The 14,093-nt window shown below is 55.4% G+C and overlaps 7 protein-coding genes across 7 annotated transcripts; 3 read left to right on the top strand and 4 right to left on the bottom strand.

Annotated features, from left to right (window-relative positions):
• Window positions 1-5: 5 nt before the first annotated feature.
• Window positions 6-1,192, top strand: PG985_013523 (uncharacterized protein; the record flags this gene model as incomplete). Its single annotated transcript, XM_066833289.1, has 3 exons — window positions 6-37; window positions 114-316; window positions 381-1,192. The coding sequence occupies 3 exons, from the start codon at window positions 6-8 to the stop codon at window positions 1,190-1,192; spliced, it is 1,047 nt and encodes a 348-aa protein (XP_066678029.1).
• A 1,368-nt stretch (window positions 1,193-2,560) lies between these two features.
• PG985_013522 (uncharacterized protein) lies at window positions 2,561-4,319 on the top strand (the record flags this gene model as incomplete). Its single annotated transcript, XM_066833288.1, has 2 exons — window positions 2,561-3,170; window positions 3,289-4,319. Coding segments are annotated over 2 exons (1,641 nt in total), but the record flags the coding sequence as incomplete, so codon positions are not given.
• Window positions 4,320-4,607: 288 nt separating this feature from the next.
• On the bottom strand, window positions 4,608-4,958 carry PG985_013521 (uncharacterized protein; the record flags this gene model as incomplete). The annotated part of the gene is made up of 1 exon (XM_066833287.1): window positions 4,608-4,958. The coding sequence occupies one exon, from the start codon at window positions 4,956-4,958 to the stop codon at window positions 4,608-4,610; it is 351 nt and encodes a 116-aa protein (XP_066678027.1).
• Window positions 4,959-5,253: 295 nt separating this feature from the next.
• Window positions 5,254-8,484, bottom strand: PG985_013520 (uncharacterized protein; the record flags this gene model as incomplete). Its single annotated transcript, XM_066833286.1, has 1 exon — window positions 5,254-8,484. The coding sequence occupies one exon, from the start codon at window positions 8,482-8,484 to the stop codon at window positions 5,254-5,256; it is 3,231 nt and encodes a 1,076-aa protein (XP_066678026.1).
• A 1,574-nt stretch (window positions 8,485-10,058) lies between these two features.
• PG985_013519 (uncharacterized protein) lies at window positions 10,059-11,048 on the bottom strand (the record flags this gene model as incomplete). Its single annotated transcript, XM_066833285.1, has 3 exons — window positions 10,059-10,106; window positions 10,172-10,527; window positions 10,604-11,048. The coding sequence occupies 3 exons, from the start codon at window positions 11,046-11,048 to the stop codon at window positions 10,059-10,061; spliced, it is 849 nt and encodes a 282-aa protein (XP_066678025.1).
• A 357-nt stretch (window positions 11,049-11,405) lies between these two features.
• On the bottom strand, window positions 11,406-13,079 carry PG985_013518 (Cytochrome P450 monooxygenase aflN; the record flags this gene model as incomplete). Its single annotated transcript, XM_066833284.1, has 3 exons — window positions 11,406-12,063; window positions 12,134-12,487; window positions 12,553-13,079. 3 exons carry the CDS (start codon window positions 13,077-13,079, stop codon window positions 11,406-11,408), a joined length of 1,539 nt encoding a protein of 512 aa, XP_066678024.1.
• Window positions 13,080-13,603: 524 nt separating this feature from the next.
• On the top strand, window positions 13,604-14,087 carry PG985_013517 (uncharacterized protein; the record flags this gene model as incomplete). Its single annotated transcript, XM_066833283.1, has 2 exons — window positions 13,604-13,609; window positions 13,680-14,087. 2 exons carry the CDS (start codon window positions 13,604-13,606, stop codon window positions 14,085-14,087), a joined length of 414 nt encoding a protein of 137 aa, XP_066678023.1.
• Between the last annotated feature and the right edge of the window lie 6 nt (window positions 14,088-14,093).

Raw genomic sequence — 14,093 nt, 5'->3', positions numbered from 1 at the left:
CAGCAATGGCCATCCCCCAGCAAGCCACCGTATTCGTGTAAGTGACCACCACTACAGCCCGGGAGCGCGTTTTTGGAAATGGGCTGCTTACTGACTTTGCCGCACATGCACAGGACAGGGAGCACTGGTTCCGTCGGTGGCGCAGTGACGACGGAGATTCTGAAGGCGGGGTTTCGAGTAAAGGCTGTGGTCCGTAACCGGGAAAAGGGCCGCTTCCTCGAGGAGGCGTTCTGGCCGATATACGGCCAGCAGGCACTGGAGCTGTGTTACCATGATGACCTTACAGACACGGAGATGTTGGCGTCGGAAATGAAAGGTGACGAACAGAGCACCCCCCTCCTACCCGGGCCCCTCCCCAGGCTAGCTAACGGAAGAACCAGGTTGTGCGGGCGTGGCGCACGTGGCCAGCAACATCTCGACCAGCACCGATCCGGAGCAGGTCATTACGCCCACCGTCAAGAGCGTCACGGCCCTGCTGGAAGCCGCGGCCCAGACGCCCAGCATCAAGCGCTTCGTGTACACGTCGTCCCTAGCCACGCTCCCCAAGGCGTCTGAGCCCATCGAGATCACGCCGTCCTCGTGGGCGCCCGACTCCATCATCGCCGCCGCCCGGTCGGGGCCCGAGTCGGGCCTGTCGGAGATGGAGCGAGGAATGGCCGTCTACGCCGCGAGCAAGCTGCTGGCCGAGCGCGCATGCTGGGATTTTGTGCGCGAGCGACAGCCCGGCTTCGCCTTCAACGCCGTGGTCGCCTACACCAACCTCGGCGCCTTCGTGCACCCCCGCCTCGTTTCCTCCTTCAACGGGCTGGTCCTGGGCGTCTGGCTCGGGGATCCCCGCGCAGGCCCCACGCTGGACATGGTCGAGCGCGCGGCCGGCGTGCATCTGCTCATCAACCTCGAGGACTGCGGGCTGCTGCACGTGGCGGCACTGACGCTGCCCGACGTGGCGGGCGAGCGCATCCTAGCTGGCGGGGAGGCTTTTACGTACAACGACATCCTCGACACGATGAGGGAAATAGACCCCACGCGTGCCCTTCCGGAGCATTCGGACTTCTGTCCCGCCGAGGTCAAGGCGAACATCGAGACGGCTAGGTACAAGGAGCTGCTGGCTAGACTGGGCAAACCAGAGCCCACCGGGTTCAAGGAGAGCATCAAGCAGGCAATCACGTCAGGGGCAGGCGCTCCGAACTAAATTTTGGCATTGTTCAGGTTAAACTATGCGGTGTCTGTGTTTTTGACATGACGGCGCTGTCGTTTACGACCTTGGAAAGACGTTACGACTCGGTTTCTATGGAATTAGACATATAGATCAACCAATAAACCATTCGTTTTCTTAGAACAAGTTACCAGAGTTACCCAACAAAGTCTTGAACAACGATTTCGGCATAGAGATGGGAAATGGATGAGCTCCTTGCAAAGGGGCCACAGTGCCTCGCCGTCGAATTCAGCCATGTATACATCTTGAGCCAAACATGGGCTAGATGCCAAGGGACGCGACTTTCGACTTATGACGATGGGTTGGACTGAATGATGTAATACACTCGGTGCAATTATTTTATTCCACTTGGATGCATACTAAGATGCCCCGACAGAGAAATGGAAGACTACTAATACCTAAGTGATGATTACAAGGGAGGGCAGAATGGCGGAAATCGAGTTAATACGAATAAGCGGGTTACTATGTCTCACCTCAACCAAGTCTGGCATACACATATGAATCGTCATAGCTGAGTGGTTTGCAGTCTCTGCCAACCCGACCTACTCAAACCATGGCAATGATCACCGGCCTGGGGCACAAACGTTGCAATATGCCGCCCCACATATGCAAACATGCTTGTTGACGAATTAGTAGAAGGCTTAGAAGATGGGGTAGAAGGAGGGGATGTCACGTCAGAATCTGACACATCTGAATGGGGTGCATGGTATAAGCTCGTACGGAGCAACCTGGGAGATACCAATTACGCGGGTCCAGCCGGGTTTGGCGCGCCGCCTGGCCAGTGATATCAACACCACATGGATCTACATCCAATGCGCTAAGCCAGGGACTGACAACCGGGCAATTGGCCAACAAATCACCCTCTGCTTTTGTTGCCGCGTTGGATGTTTTGCCCCGCCCACACTGGATTTGCTCATTGGTCGACGCTGGGACACGGCCCAGCGAGGAGGAAAGACACGTCGTATTGCACGGTATCCCATCATGTGCTACACGGGAGCGGCATGCCGCCAAAGTAAGCTTTCGCCAAGTTGAGACCCGACCCTCCAGCCTCGCCGCGTAATTACGGCGGCCTTAACTACGGGGATGGGGGGTTTTCATATTGGTGCTTAACTCCGGGAATGCTCTGCGGCTGACGTGTAAGGGGGGTGCCAATCAGACTAAAGTCCCAGGATTGGTCCAACTGCCCGTCCCAAAGGTACATGCATGTAGGTACCTTCTACAAAAGATGCATTCCACTTTCTAAGCTTCTGGGGCCATCGTCTGCGCTCCTTGGCGTTTCTACATTCCTTCCATCACCCAGCTGGCTAGCCATCCATTGCACCTCGCCCACTCAACCGACTCAGTTCCCTTGGTGCCGAGTTCCGACAATTCAAGTCCAGAAACAGCCGCCGAAACTTGCAAATTCCTGCCGCCAGCATGTCCTCGGAGCATAGTGGTGCGTCCCAAACGAAAGACGCCACCACAGACGACATGACCGAGAAAGCGCAGCCGCCCCCCACCGCCGCGAACGGGGTCAAGCAGGAGGCAGCGGCGGTGGCGACGGCGGCAGACCCCAGCATCGTAGACTGGGACGGCCCCGACGACCCGTCGAACCCCCTGAACTTCAGCACGGGTATGAAATCCGTCAACGTCGGCATCGTCAGCGCCCTCACCTTCGTCACGCCCCTGGCCTCGTCCATGTTCGCGCCCGGCGTGCCCCAGCTCATGGCCGAGTTCGGCAGCACCAACGCCCTGCTCGCCGACTTCGTCGTCTCCGTCTACGTCCTCGGCTTCGCCATCGGGCCGCTCGTCCTCGCGCCCGCGTCCGAGCTCTACGGCCGCGCCGTCATCTATCATATTTGCAATGTCGGCTTCGTCGTCTTCTCCGTCGCCTGCGCTGTCAGTACCGACTTGGGCATGCTTATCGCGTTCCGGTTCTTTCAGGGTTGCTTTGGGTCGGCGCCCGTGACTAACGGTAGGTGGCCTTAATCTGCATCTCCTTTCTGTGTCTCTCGTGATCCTCTCTCCTTTAATCCAGCATGTGTATAGTCCTGCCCCTTGCTGACTGATGCTCTCCTTCTTCGCTTCTGCAGGCGGTGGTACTATTGCGGACCTCATACCGCAAGAGAAACGCGGTGGGGTAATAGCCATCTACGCCCTGGGCCCCATCCTCGGCCCCGTCATCGGTCCCGTCGCGGGCGGGTACCTCGTGGCCGGCCGGGGCTGGCGCTGGGTGTTCTGGGTCCTGACCATCATCGGCGGCTTCTTCGCCATCGTGTCGGCGCTGTTCCTCCGCGAGACGTACCCGGTCGTCCTCCTACAGCGCAAGACGAAGCGCCTGATCCGGGAAACGGGCAACCGCGCCCTGCGCTCCAAGCGGGACAGCGGGCTGACGGCGCGGCAGCTGTTCGTGCGAGCCCTCGTGCGCCCGTCCAAGCTGCTCTTCCTCTCGCCCATCGTGCTCGTCATCTCGCTCTACACGGGCATCGTCTACGGCTACCAGTACCTCATGTTCTCGACCTTCACCTACGTCTTCCAGGAGCAGTACGGCTTCCCCACCCAGTCGGTCGGCCTCACCTTCCTCGGCATCGGCGTCGGCTCGCTGCTGGGCCTCGTCGTCGTCGGCATCGTCTCGGACCGCATCGTCAAGGCCAACTCGAAGCCCAAGACTTCTGATGCCGACGGCACCTCCACCGGCGCCGGCACCACCACGAACATGAAGCCCGAGTACCGCCTCCCCCCGCTGGTGGCGGCCGCCTTCTTCATCCCCGCGGGCCTCTTCATGTACGGCTGGTCGGCGGAGCGCAACACGCACTGGATCGTGCCGATCCTGGGGACGGGGCTGGTGGGCGTGGGCAACATCGCCGTCTTCATGGGGGTGGTGAGCTACCTGGTCGACGCCTTCACCGTCTACGCGGCGAGCGCGCTGGCGGCCAACACGGTCGTCCGCAGCGTCATGGGCGCCCTGCTGCCGCTCGCGGGGCAGAGCATGTACGACGCCCTCGGCGTCGGCTGGGGCAACAGCCTGCTCGGCTTCATCGCCGTCGCCTGCATCCCCGTGCCGCTCGCCCTGCTCAGGTACGGGCAGCGGCTGAGGGAGAGCTTTGATGCGAGCAGGCTTTAGGTTGCTGGTCATGGCGTGTAAAAGTCATTGTTGTGAATTTGTCATCTCAATAGATAGATTTGTGTACATTACTACCATGTAAAAGATGATAAGGATACTCATGTCATACCGCACGCTGTTATCATTCCGATGCTAACCCCTAGACCGCAAGAGGTTTCAACAAGCTTACACAGAGCAGCCACCATGGGCGTGTTTATACAGCAATACGTGTTTATACAACAATATCCTCATAATACTACTTCATGTACCCTACCACCGGTCCGCAGGAAGCGTCGCCCATCATGGTCTCTACTCCTTCAGATGCTGTTGCCGAACCCTGCGCACAGCGCGCATCAGCTCCGCCGACTCCTCCCGGATCCCGGCGTATCCCTGGGCTCCCTCCACCACCTTCGCCGCATCGTCCGCGGACTCCTTCAGGCGCCCCCGGCTGGCCGCCAGCTTTTCCTCCGCGGCTCCCAGGTCCTTATCATCGCAGTCTCGCCATTCCATTTGCTTCTTCTCAAAGTCCTTCTCGCAGATCTCGATCGTCTTCATGCTCACCTCGAAGACCTCCTTGAAGGGGTTGATGGATGAGCGTTGCGGTCGTGCTGCTGCTGGACGAGCAGCGTTACTCTCGGGCTTCTTACCGTTGGATTCCATCTTGAAATCAGTGTCTTCTATCAGACCTTTGTGGGGGCTATCAGATTGGGTACTAATTGGCGGCTATTTAAGTACGTCCCAGGTTCGGGGAACATACTCTTAAGTATAGAATGTCACAAAGGCTGCATCTGTTCATAATCAACAAAGAACAGCGCGTCTTCCTTTCAGTTCGAATCAGAAATCGGTAACATCCTATCAAACAAAGCCTTTGTTCTTGAGCGCATGAGAGGACTCCTGTCAAGTCCATTGTATGCCCGCAGACTCCCCTCTTCGTTCCTAGCTCCTAGCCATCTTGTCATAAGAACCAGTAGGACTGTATGGGCAGGTCCATTATTTGCCACATGCCGCGGACCTTTTTTACCACCCGAAAAGACCGCTTTCCACCGTCCAGATCAGCCTTGGGCTGTCCTCCCTCTGCCGAGGCCGATTGTGATATGCTAGGGGCATGTTCAGGCTCTTTACCCTTCACCTGTCCTTGTGATACGACCTGTTCTTGTTCATGTTGAGACACCATTGCATCGCCATGCTGGATTGAATCGACTACCCAACAGACGCTCATGCTTCTGCATGCAGGGCGCGGCAGAATCTCCCAGTCGGGGTTGAATAGTGTGGCCACCGTGCAGGGCCCATCCACATCAAAGACAGAGGCGAGGTCCCGGACCCTAGCGTCCTCTCTGTCGTTATCCCAGATGCCTTCAACGACGGTTTCGTAGAAGTAGGCATAATTACCGGCCACCAAAAGCTCCGGTTTGACTTTCTCGTTACCCTCCGGGCAATCTATAAATACGCTGGACAATGCGGCTAGTATCCGTCGGCTCAGCTGCCGCTGCAAGATCGATTTGGGCATCGGCTGTGCGGGTGTTGACGACTGATTGTCCGTTGGCCCCACCGGGTTCGTTGTAATCCCTCCAGTGTTTGTTGTCATATTAGACTCCCGTTCTAAATTTGAGGAAAGCGGAGGAACGTTTCTTTTCGGACGGTTATATGTGCCATACCAAAGCATACCATCCCGCATGACGCGGTCTACAAGCCAGACCTGGTGGTACGTGCCGCCACGGCTTTTGTCGAGTTGAAGTACCTCGAAAGCTTCCCGAAGGACATCGGGATGGGCGAAGAGCTCTTCGCTGACAACGTCTGGTAAGTCAGCCATAATTTGGGAATTTATGGTCCTTTCGGGGACTATGTCCACCCGAATGGACTGCCAGATGCTATTCGCTACCCCCGCTGCTTGAGGGGTTGCGAGGTCGTGCAAATACCGCAGTATAGCAAATAGGATATTCGCTACAAGTCTCCGCATCCCCGTGTTCATCTCGACGCGACGGGCATCTAGATGTGCTCTGGTCTGGAAGCCCCTAACGTCCAATCCACCCCAGGCCGCTGAGTCAATCGCGAACCCGCGGTGATGGAGAATCCCTTCTTGTGCTGCTCTCAAATTATCGCCATTGGTGAAATGATGCATAATCGAGCGCTTCCGCGTTTCGAAATCAACTTGAGATTCTCCATCCTGCCGTACCATGGCGAAATCAAGGCACTTCATACTGTGCCATGCCTCGGCATACTGTTCTTTGAGTGGCATGAGATCGATAGTGTCTTTGACAGTCCACAGGTAAGAAACAAGAGGTAGTCCTTCTGAATTATCGTCGTATCGTGAAGAGTTATAAGGCCTTGGGGTAACGAGATTCCTGTTCTTTACCGCGTAGTGGTCAATTAGGCTGGGTTCCAAGTCAAAAGGCGACAGTAACTGCCCAGCTCTCCGATCCGTACTAAGATCTGGGTCCCAGTCGTCACCACCCGGAAACATGTACAGTTCTGGTATCAGCATGGAGGTGTCGCTGTTCAGCAATGCCACTGCCAACATGCCTAGCCGAAGCGACTCGCAGTTTCGGGCCACCTCAACAGTGTCCAGACGGAGCTCGTAACTGCACATGTTTGCCAGAATGGTAATGCGGTCTTGCACATCACGGCAGTGCCGAGTTTTCAGCAAGGTCAACGCGGTTGCCGCATCGACCGTTTCTCGTCCGCCGTAGGCCCTTTTCCCCCGGAGATTGAAAACGACCGTGTTCGGTTGAACCGTAGTGCGAGTATGCAGAGCTTCCGCCTTTGAAAGAATGGGAAATCTGGAAGATGCCAGCGCTAGGGGTTGTCCTGTAGACTCGGAATGACCCTCTAGCAGGGCTTTGGCCGCCCGTACGATAGCACGGAAATCCCTGACGGGAATGGCAACAATTTCTGTTTGCATTCCTCGCTCCTCGGTGTCCAGCGGGTGTGGAGGCACATCACGGTGTTCGGAGTCAGAGGAGGGCCTGTATTTTTCCGTATAGACTATCCCCGGTTCTCTTCTGAAGACCAGAAATAGACCACTACCAGCACTCGTGGCTTCTTGCAAGACCCATGCACGAGTATACCACCTATCAGATGTGACTTTCTCGAGAAAATGGAGCACTCTCTCCAACATCTGCATACTTGGCTTGGAATAATAGTAGCTGGCGAAGTCGTTTCCGCACGTGATCAGATGCTTGATAGCATCGGCTTCTGATTGGCTTGTGATTGTGGCGGAATGGAGGCCTGCGGTCACAGCAGCTCTATTGTATACAATGTCCATTGCTTGGACGCCCAGTTTCTGATATGTTTCTTCCTCTTCAGGACTGTTGTCCTGTGGCTGTGGTAGACATTCTTGGTCGATCCAGATCATGCGGAGCCCGAACGAGTTGGCAAAGTCAACAGCGCGGTCGAGAACGTCATCCAGAGCCCGAGCGGGCCTCGACAAGCCGTTAAGGTCCCGGGCCTTGGATTCTGTCTTGGTTTTGACGACGTTGCCATCATCGTCTTTCAACGGCTCTGGCCAGCAATATGATACAGCGACATAATGGTTGCAGATGTCAGCTGCAATGGAGTCCTTGTGAACCAGTTCTGGGAGCTCATCTGCTGGTTTGAATAGACGAAACTTGCGTGTTCTCTTATCATGGGGGAAGGTAGGAATGCTGGAACAAATCTTGCATTGAAAGTTGGTGTGGACAGACAACGGTGGGTCCCTCAAGTGAGGGTCCGTCTGCGAGGTAGAAGATTCTCCATGAACATCCGCCGAATCATTATCATTCTTTAAAGACAAGCGAATCGCCTTTCGAAGCTGTGAATCGTCTGTATCGTCATCTTGAAAGTCGTCTCCAGGCCGCTTGGGTGAGTTGGCCTCGGCATTCTGATCCTGTTGGTTTGTGGGGGGGCCCGTATTCAAAGACTCCAATATGGCTTGCTGAAGCTCGATGTCGTCGTACCTCCTTGAGGGGCTCTGATGCAGAGTCTTAGGTAAGTTCTCTGGAACATTCACAGATCTCGCTCGAGCTTGGACCTGATGTTTCCGGCTGTCAAAGTTGTCGTCATCTGTGTCATCATATACCAGGAACTTCATGTCTAGGAAGGCCCATTCCTGACACTTCAAGCGATCGACTCGAAACTTCCACAAACTCTTGACTTTGTCGATGGCATTGGGATCCAACGCAGGAATGTCCTTCCCTGTGTCGTCCTGCATGTTTCGGGGCTCAAGATCAGAGTGAACTGATCGAACTAGTAGGAATGAAATAGACGACAAGTAGATGTGAAGTTTTAGGAGGTCAGACTGCTGCTTGAACCATGACTGCTGCATAGCCAAAGTACGAAAGGGTCTAGTCATATATAAGCCAATGGTTGCAATAGCCGCAATGGATTTCGTTGACTTTTGCCACATGCTTTATTTTCGAGTCCTACCAAGTCAGCCCATCCGAAACATAAGCAAGAGATGGCGTCACCTAATCAGCCTTAGACACGAATAAAAATATTCAGAACTTGCTCAGAAGCATAAGAATCGCTTACGTTACACACAGACACGTGTTACCGACTCAGTCGCCTTACTCACGCCTCGTTCTTGTACGGCCAGTGCCTCCTGAGAATGGCTATGGAAACACGCGGCGCTGACGAAGCATTATGTCGTGTTACGGTGTGCAATCCCCCGGTAGAACTAGGTGGGATTCAGATAATATCGCTTGAAACCACCCCAGCCTATCACAAAGCTGACAGGGGCCTTGTTAGTCCTGTGGCAACAACTAGGTGGTCCAGCTGAGACTGTGGATTCGGTGAAGATTGTGAAGTCTCTCATTGTAGCACCCCATCCAGGCTACCTACCGTCCAGCGAGTTCATAAATGGGAATCCCGATTGCGTCCTAACCCTGGTCTTTCAGCTCTGCCCGCTTTGGGAGTTCCGGGAGCTCCAGGAGCTCGTTACCTGTTTCGGTGAGCGCGACGCGTGTCTTGAAATCTGATAAGGGAGCTATGACTGCCACCTCGCCGCTTCTAGGTATCGTCAAAGCTTCAAAACAGATCTGCACAACATACCACTGAGCCACCGAACCGAAATCAACACAGTGCACGGCATACTGCGCAACGATTCGAAGCCCTCCCGAAGCACCCGGTTTTTGTTTTTGGTCCTGCCCAAGGGGGATATTCGCAGAAGAAAAGAGTAAGAAAAAAAAGTCACACGGCGACAGCTGTTCCTGGGGAGAACCCAGTACTAATCCGCATCCCCTCAAGAGCCCATCCTGTTATTCTTTCTGTTTTTCTTTTTTCTTTTTTTCTTTTTGTTCTTGTTGTTCTTGTTGTTCTTTTCATGTTTTCATGTGATTCTCTTTTTTTTCTTCGTCGCTCGACTTTTTCTCTTTTCTGTTATGTTCATTTCTTCGAGCTCAGGGACCCGCCGTGGAGTCCAGTGAACCTTGGAACACAGTGCCGAAGCGACAGCTGTGTCCCAGGAACCCGGGCAGGAGATTTGTCTGCTATTAGGACTCTTATAGGTAAGCTGGAATCATAGAGCTGATTTGGCAAAAAAGGTCCGTGTAGCTATCCTCCCACTTCCGGCCCGTCTATTACGAGATAAGATAGACGCTTCATCAACACCGCCCGCAAGGCACCATGCATGTACAAAGATCCAAAGTTACCATCAACACCCGTGGGGCCATTGTTGCTCATTCACGACAAGCGAAGATCTTATAGAAGCTCGGGATCGCCTGCTAACTTGTGATGATGCTATCCAGCAACTATCCACCTTCACACCCCCCGTATTCCATCACGAAACTATTTGCCCAGCGCATCCAGACCACACCCAATAACAGCCCCAGCATCCTGTAGCGGCCCAGTTAGCAGGTGACCCAGTTACTCACACAACAATTCAGAAGAAACAGACTTACCATAGCAGACTGAGGCACCGCCGTCGCCGTCGTACTCTCCCGGACCGCCTCGACATGGCTCCCACACCAGAACCGACCCGTCGTGCGCTTGAGGACCTCGTCCACGACCTTGCCCGCGTAGTCCGCCGTCTCGACCCGGGGCATCCCGTCGCCGCCCTGGGCCCGGTTCGCAATGACGCGCTCCTGGCTCTTGTACAGCGAGTCCGGCGGGAGCTGGAAGTCCCCGAAATACGTCTGGCCGTTGGTCTTGACGCCGCCCGTGACGACCTCGAGCACATTGACGCCGAACGGGGCGAGCTCGAGGCGCAGCGTGTCGGCCACGATCTCGAGGGACCGCTTGGATGCTGCGTAGGTGCCTAAGACCCACCACTGAAGTCAGCCCTTGCTGGACCGTGCCTAGTATTAGTCAGGGAAGGGAAAATCGGTACTCACCCATATACGGAATGGTGACGTATCCAGAGATGGACGTAATATACACCGCCATCCCCTTAGCCGCGATCAGCAGCGGCGCAAAAGCTTGCGTCAGCGCAAGCGGCCCGTAGAAGTTGATCTGGAACAGATCCTTCACCACGTCCAGGTCCTCGTCGAGGATGGGCATGAAGTGGTTGCGCCCGGCGTTGTTGACGAGGCAGTCCAGCTTGCCGCCCGTCAGCTTGGCGACGTGCTCGACGGCGGCCTGGATGTCGCCGGACTTGACCACGTCGAGCGTCAGCTGCGTGATGTCGTCAGACGACAGGTCGCTGAGGTCCGACATCTTGGAGGGGTCGCGGGCGGTGGCGAAGACGTGGTAGCCGCGCTGGTGGAAGACCCGGGCCAGCGCGGAGCCGATGCCGCCGTTGCTGCAGCCCGTGATCAGGACGGTTTTCTTGGAAGTCATTGTGAGAGTAAAAGTGGTATGGGTCGACGTAATTAAGCAAACAATTTTGGCATCTCACGAGGGAAAGGAAATCAAAATATTCTCCAGGTATCGGCGAAGAGGGGAAGAGGGTGTTGGCTGTTGGTAGTCGACACCAGTGATATTGCTACACCGTCCCACTGTGTCCCACAATTTACCCCTGTCAGTAACGCAAGGGATTCAAGTCTCGGACTTGGCCCCCAACTCTGTAATCGGGAGTGACGAGCAAGCTTAAACCCATCACTTCTTTCTGGAATCCCGCGGTTAAAGTAAGTGATTAATAGGTCACATACTCGGCAGCGCTCGTTACAATACCACGCCTCTTCTTTCCCCAAGTTCCTAGTGCACCAACCCAGCCGATCGCCAACGCACCCGCACCGGCAGATTGTCCTTGATAAACCCCATCCCCTGCCCCGCCCGGTACGCCCGCTGCCCGTACACCGTCCCCTCCCCGGGCTTGACCTCGCGTCCGATGACCTCATCCCATAGCGCGTAATTGAAGTCGAACTCGAGCTCGCGCACCGTGAACACGAGCGCCAGCTTCATCTCCATCACAGCCATCTCCTCGCCGATGCAGCGCGTGCTGCCGAGCTCAAAGGGCCGGTAAGCATTGCGGACGGGCCGCAGCGGGTCCTCCTCCTCGGTCGCCAGGAACCGCTCCGGGAGAAACTCGGCGGGGCGCGGCCAGTGGGCGGGGTGGACATGCATGGTGGCGGGGTGCGTCTGGACCACGGCGTCGTGGGTCGGGTATACGACGCCGTCCTTGCCGACGAGGCGGAAGTAGCGGCCCGTCTCGCGGAAGGTGCCGGCGGGTGTGCGGAGGCGCAGGGTCTCTTTGATGGCGGCGGCCGTGTACCGTAGTTCGCTCAGCTTGTGGTGGTTTTGCGAGAGAACTTCCCGTGCCGACTTTGGGTCTGGCCCGAGGATCTCGTCGTGCTCGGCTCGCATCTTGACGAGTGCTTCGGGGTGCTGCTGGAGCTCCCAGTATACCCATGAGCTAAGAGATTGCATTCTTGGTCAGTGTCGAAAACATGGAAGCAATACCTTCATGGATTCTCAGAGCTCACAGAGTTTGGGCTGTCGTATCGTGGCCCGCGAAAAGGAATAGCCTGATGTTCGAGATCACGGTATCAATAAAGTCAGAACTGGGGACTTGGCCGCTGTTCTTCACTTCTTTGATAGCCAAGTCGATGATGGTCTTCTGCTCTTTTGGCGTGTCCGAGTCAGCAAGACGTGAAAGGATCTGCGGTCGAAGAATGTCGTCCATGACTTTTGCATTATGACTAACGTCGCGCATGTATTTCGGGGTAAAGCGCTCCAGCCTGTTGGCGAGGCTGTTGAATTTCGCATACGAGATGAGCGTTCGCAAGGCCACCAGCATGGGCCCTGGCGTGTTTCTCTGCTCAAACACTCGAAGTCCGCTGCGTCTCGGGTTAAACTATCATTAAATGTATAGACAATGTGTCCGATTAGGTGGGCAACTTACGTTGCAACTCTCACGATGACATCAAATGTCAAGGCGACAAGTGAATCGTACATGGTGAACATATCTCCCCAATCGTTCCCCTTCCCGGCTTTGGCTTTGACAAGATCGGCGAAAGTCTGTACCTCCTCTATGATGGCAGGGACGTGGGTGGCCAGGTTCCGCGGCGCGAAGCCGGGACTGAGCCTCGATCGCCATAGCTTGTGATTGGCCTGGTCCAAGGACAACAAGTCCAGTCCACCGGTCAGGGGGACATTTGCCCATTTGAACATGGAGTGCCTCGGCTGCGGCGTCTCCTGCGTCAGTTGCGCCGCAAACGCGGGATCGATGATCATGGCAAATGGGTCCGGCATGATCGGCCAGAGATCCATGTAGATGACGGGCGGGCATTCGGTCGCTTTGGGGAAGTACCTCCTCCATTCGCGGGCGATCTTGACGTTGACATAGGTGCTGTGGGCGTCAGACGGCCAGTCTTGCCGGAGGGCGCGCATCAGCGGCAGATGGCCAAAGATGGGAGAATAGGGCTCCATGATGGGCTACACGTATGTGTTAGTATATTCTTGTTTGACTTTGTTCCCATAGTCTCGAAACATGCACAACTGGTGATGTTCACTTACTATACCGCGGGCTTTCATCCTCATAAATCTCACCCGCGCGGAAATACCGCGATAAACAAGTCGTGCTATCCATGCCGCACATAGCAAAAGCGCCGTCCTCAGCACCAGACCGAGTCGGAATGACGAATTGACTAAGCTGAGATCCATTTCGCCGGACCTGAAGTGCTGACTTTGCGGGGTTGACAGCCAGGAGTGACTTCCCAGATTGGATTGTGATGTTGCACGGGGTTCGGTCTTTACCCGGACGGGGGAGGGGAGCTTCTTATGCTGTATTACAAATGCGACCCTAGCAGGGGGGTTCATTACATCATCAGTCAGCTCGAAGGATCTGTTGGATCAACCAACATTGTGGTATCCCTTGCTTGGTCAATACCCCCAACTGGACATCTGAGCCCCGGCCAAACACGATGGAATAGTAAATGTTCTGAAATAAGCATATGAATGTATCCGTACAGCTGACATATTTCAAGATTGTGACCCGGGCGTTTATTAAAAAAAAATGAGATCCTATAGCATGCTTACCTAAATTTGCGGCTGGATGGTTTCCCCACCCTCTCCGGATCACTATACGAATCGTACATATCCGCCCTCACCAACAAAACGTACGACTCCCCGCTCGGCTTCTTCACCTCGCCCAACGTGACCTACAGGACCAACGGCGTCCCCATCTTGTTCGGCCGCTTTGACAAGTTCACCTTGGCCCTGACCAACATCGTGGCGGAGGACGATAGGGTCATACTCAAGGCCCTGGCGTGGGGCGAGGGTCCCTGGACTTTTCTTTACGTCCAGACTGCCGTCATGCCGATGCGCGTCAGGGACGGCAAGTTCGACTCACTAAGAGGGTACCTCGATCACCAGGGGATCGAGTGCCTGGCTACCCGTTTCGGGCGCTGGCCGCAAGTCCGGTCGGGTAGCTCGTAATTAGGG

Source organism: Apiospora marii (genome assembly GCF_038362585.1).
Source record: "Apiospora marii strain CBS 49790 chromosome Unknown utg000011l_segment0_segment0, whole genome shotgun sequence".
Classification (NCBI taxonomy): Eukaryota; Fungi; Ascomycota; class Sordariomycetes; order Amphisphaeriales; family Apiosporaceae; genus Apiospora; species Apiospora marii.
Note: the sequence above shows the minus strand (reverse complement) of the source record. Positions and strands in the feature narration are given on the sequence as shown.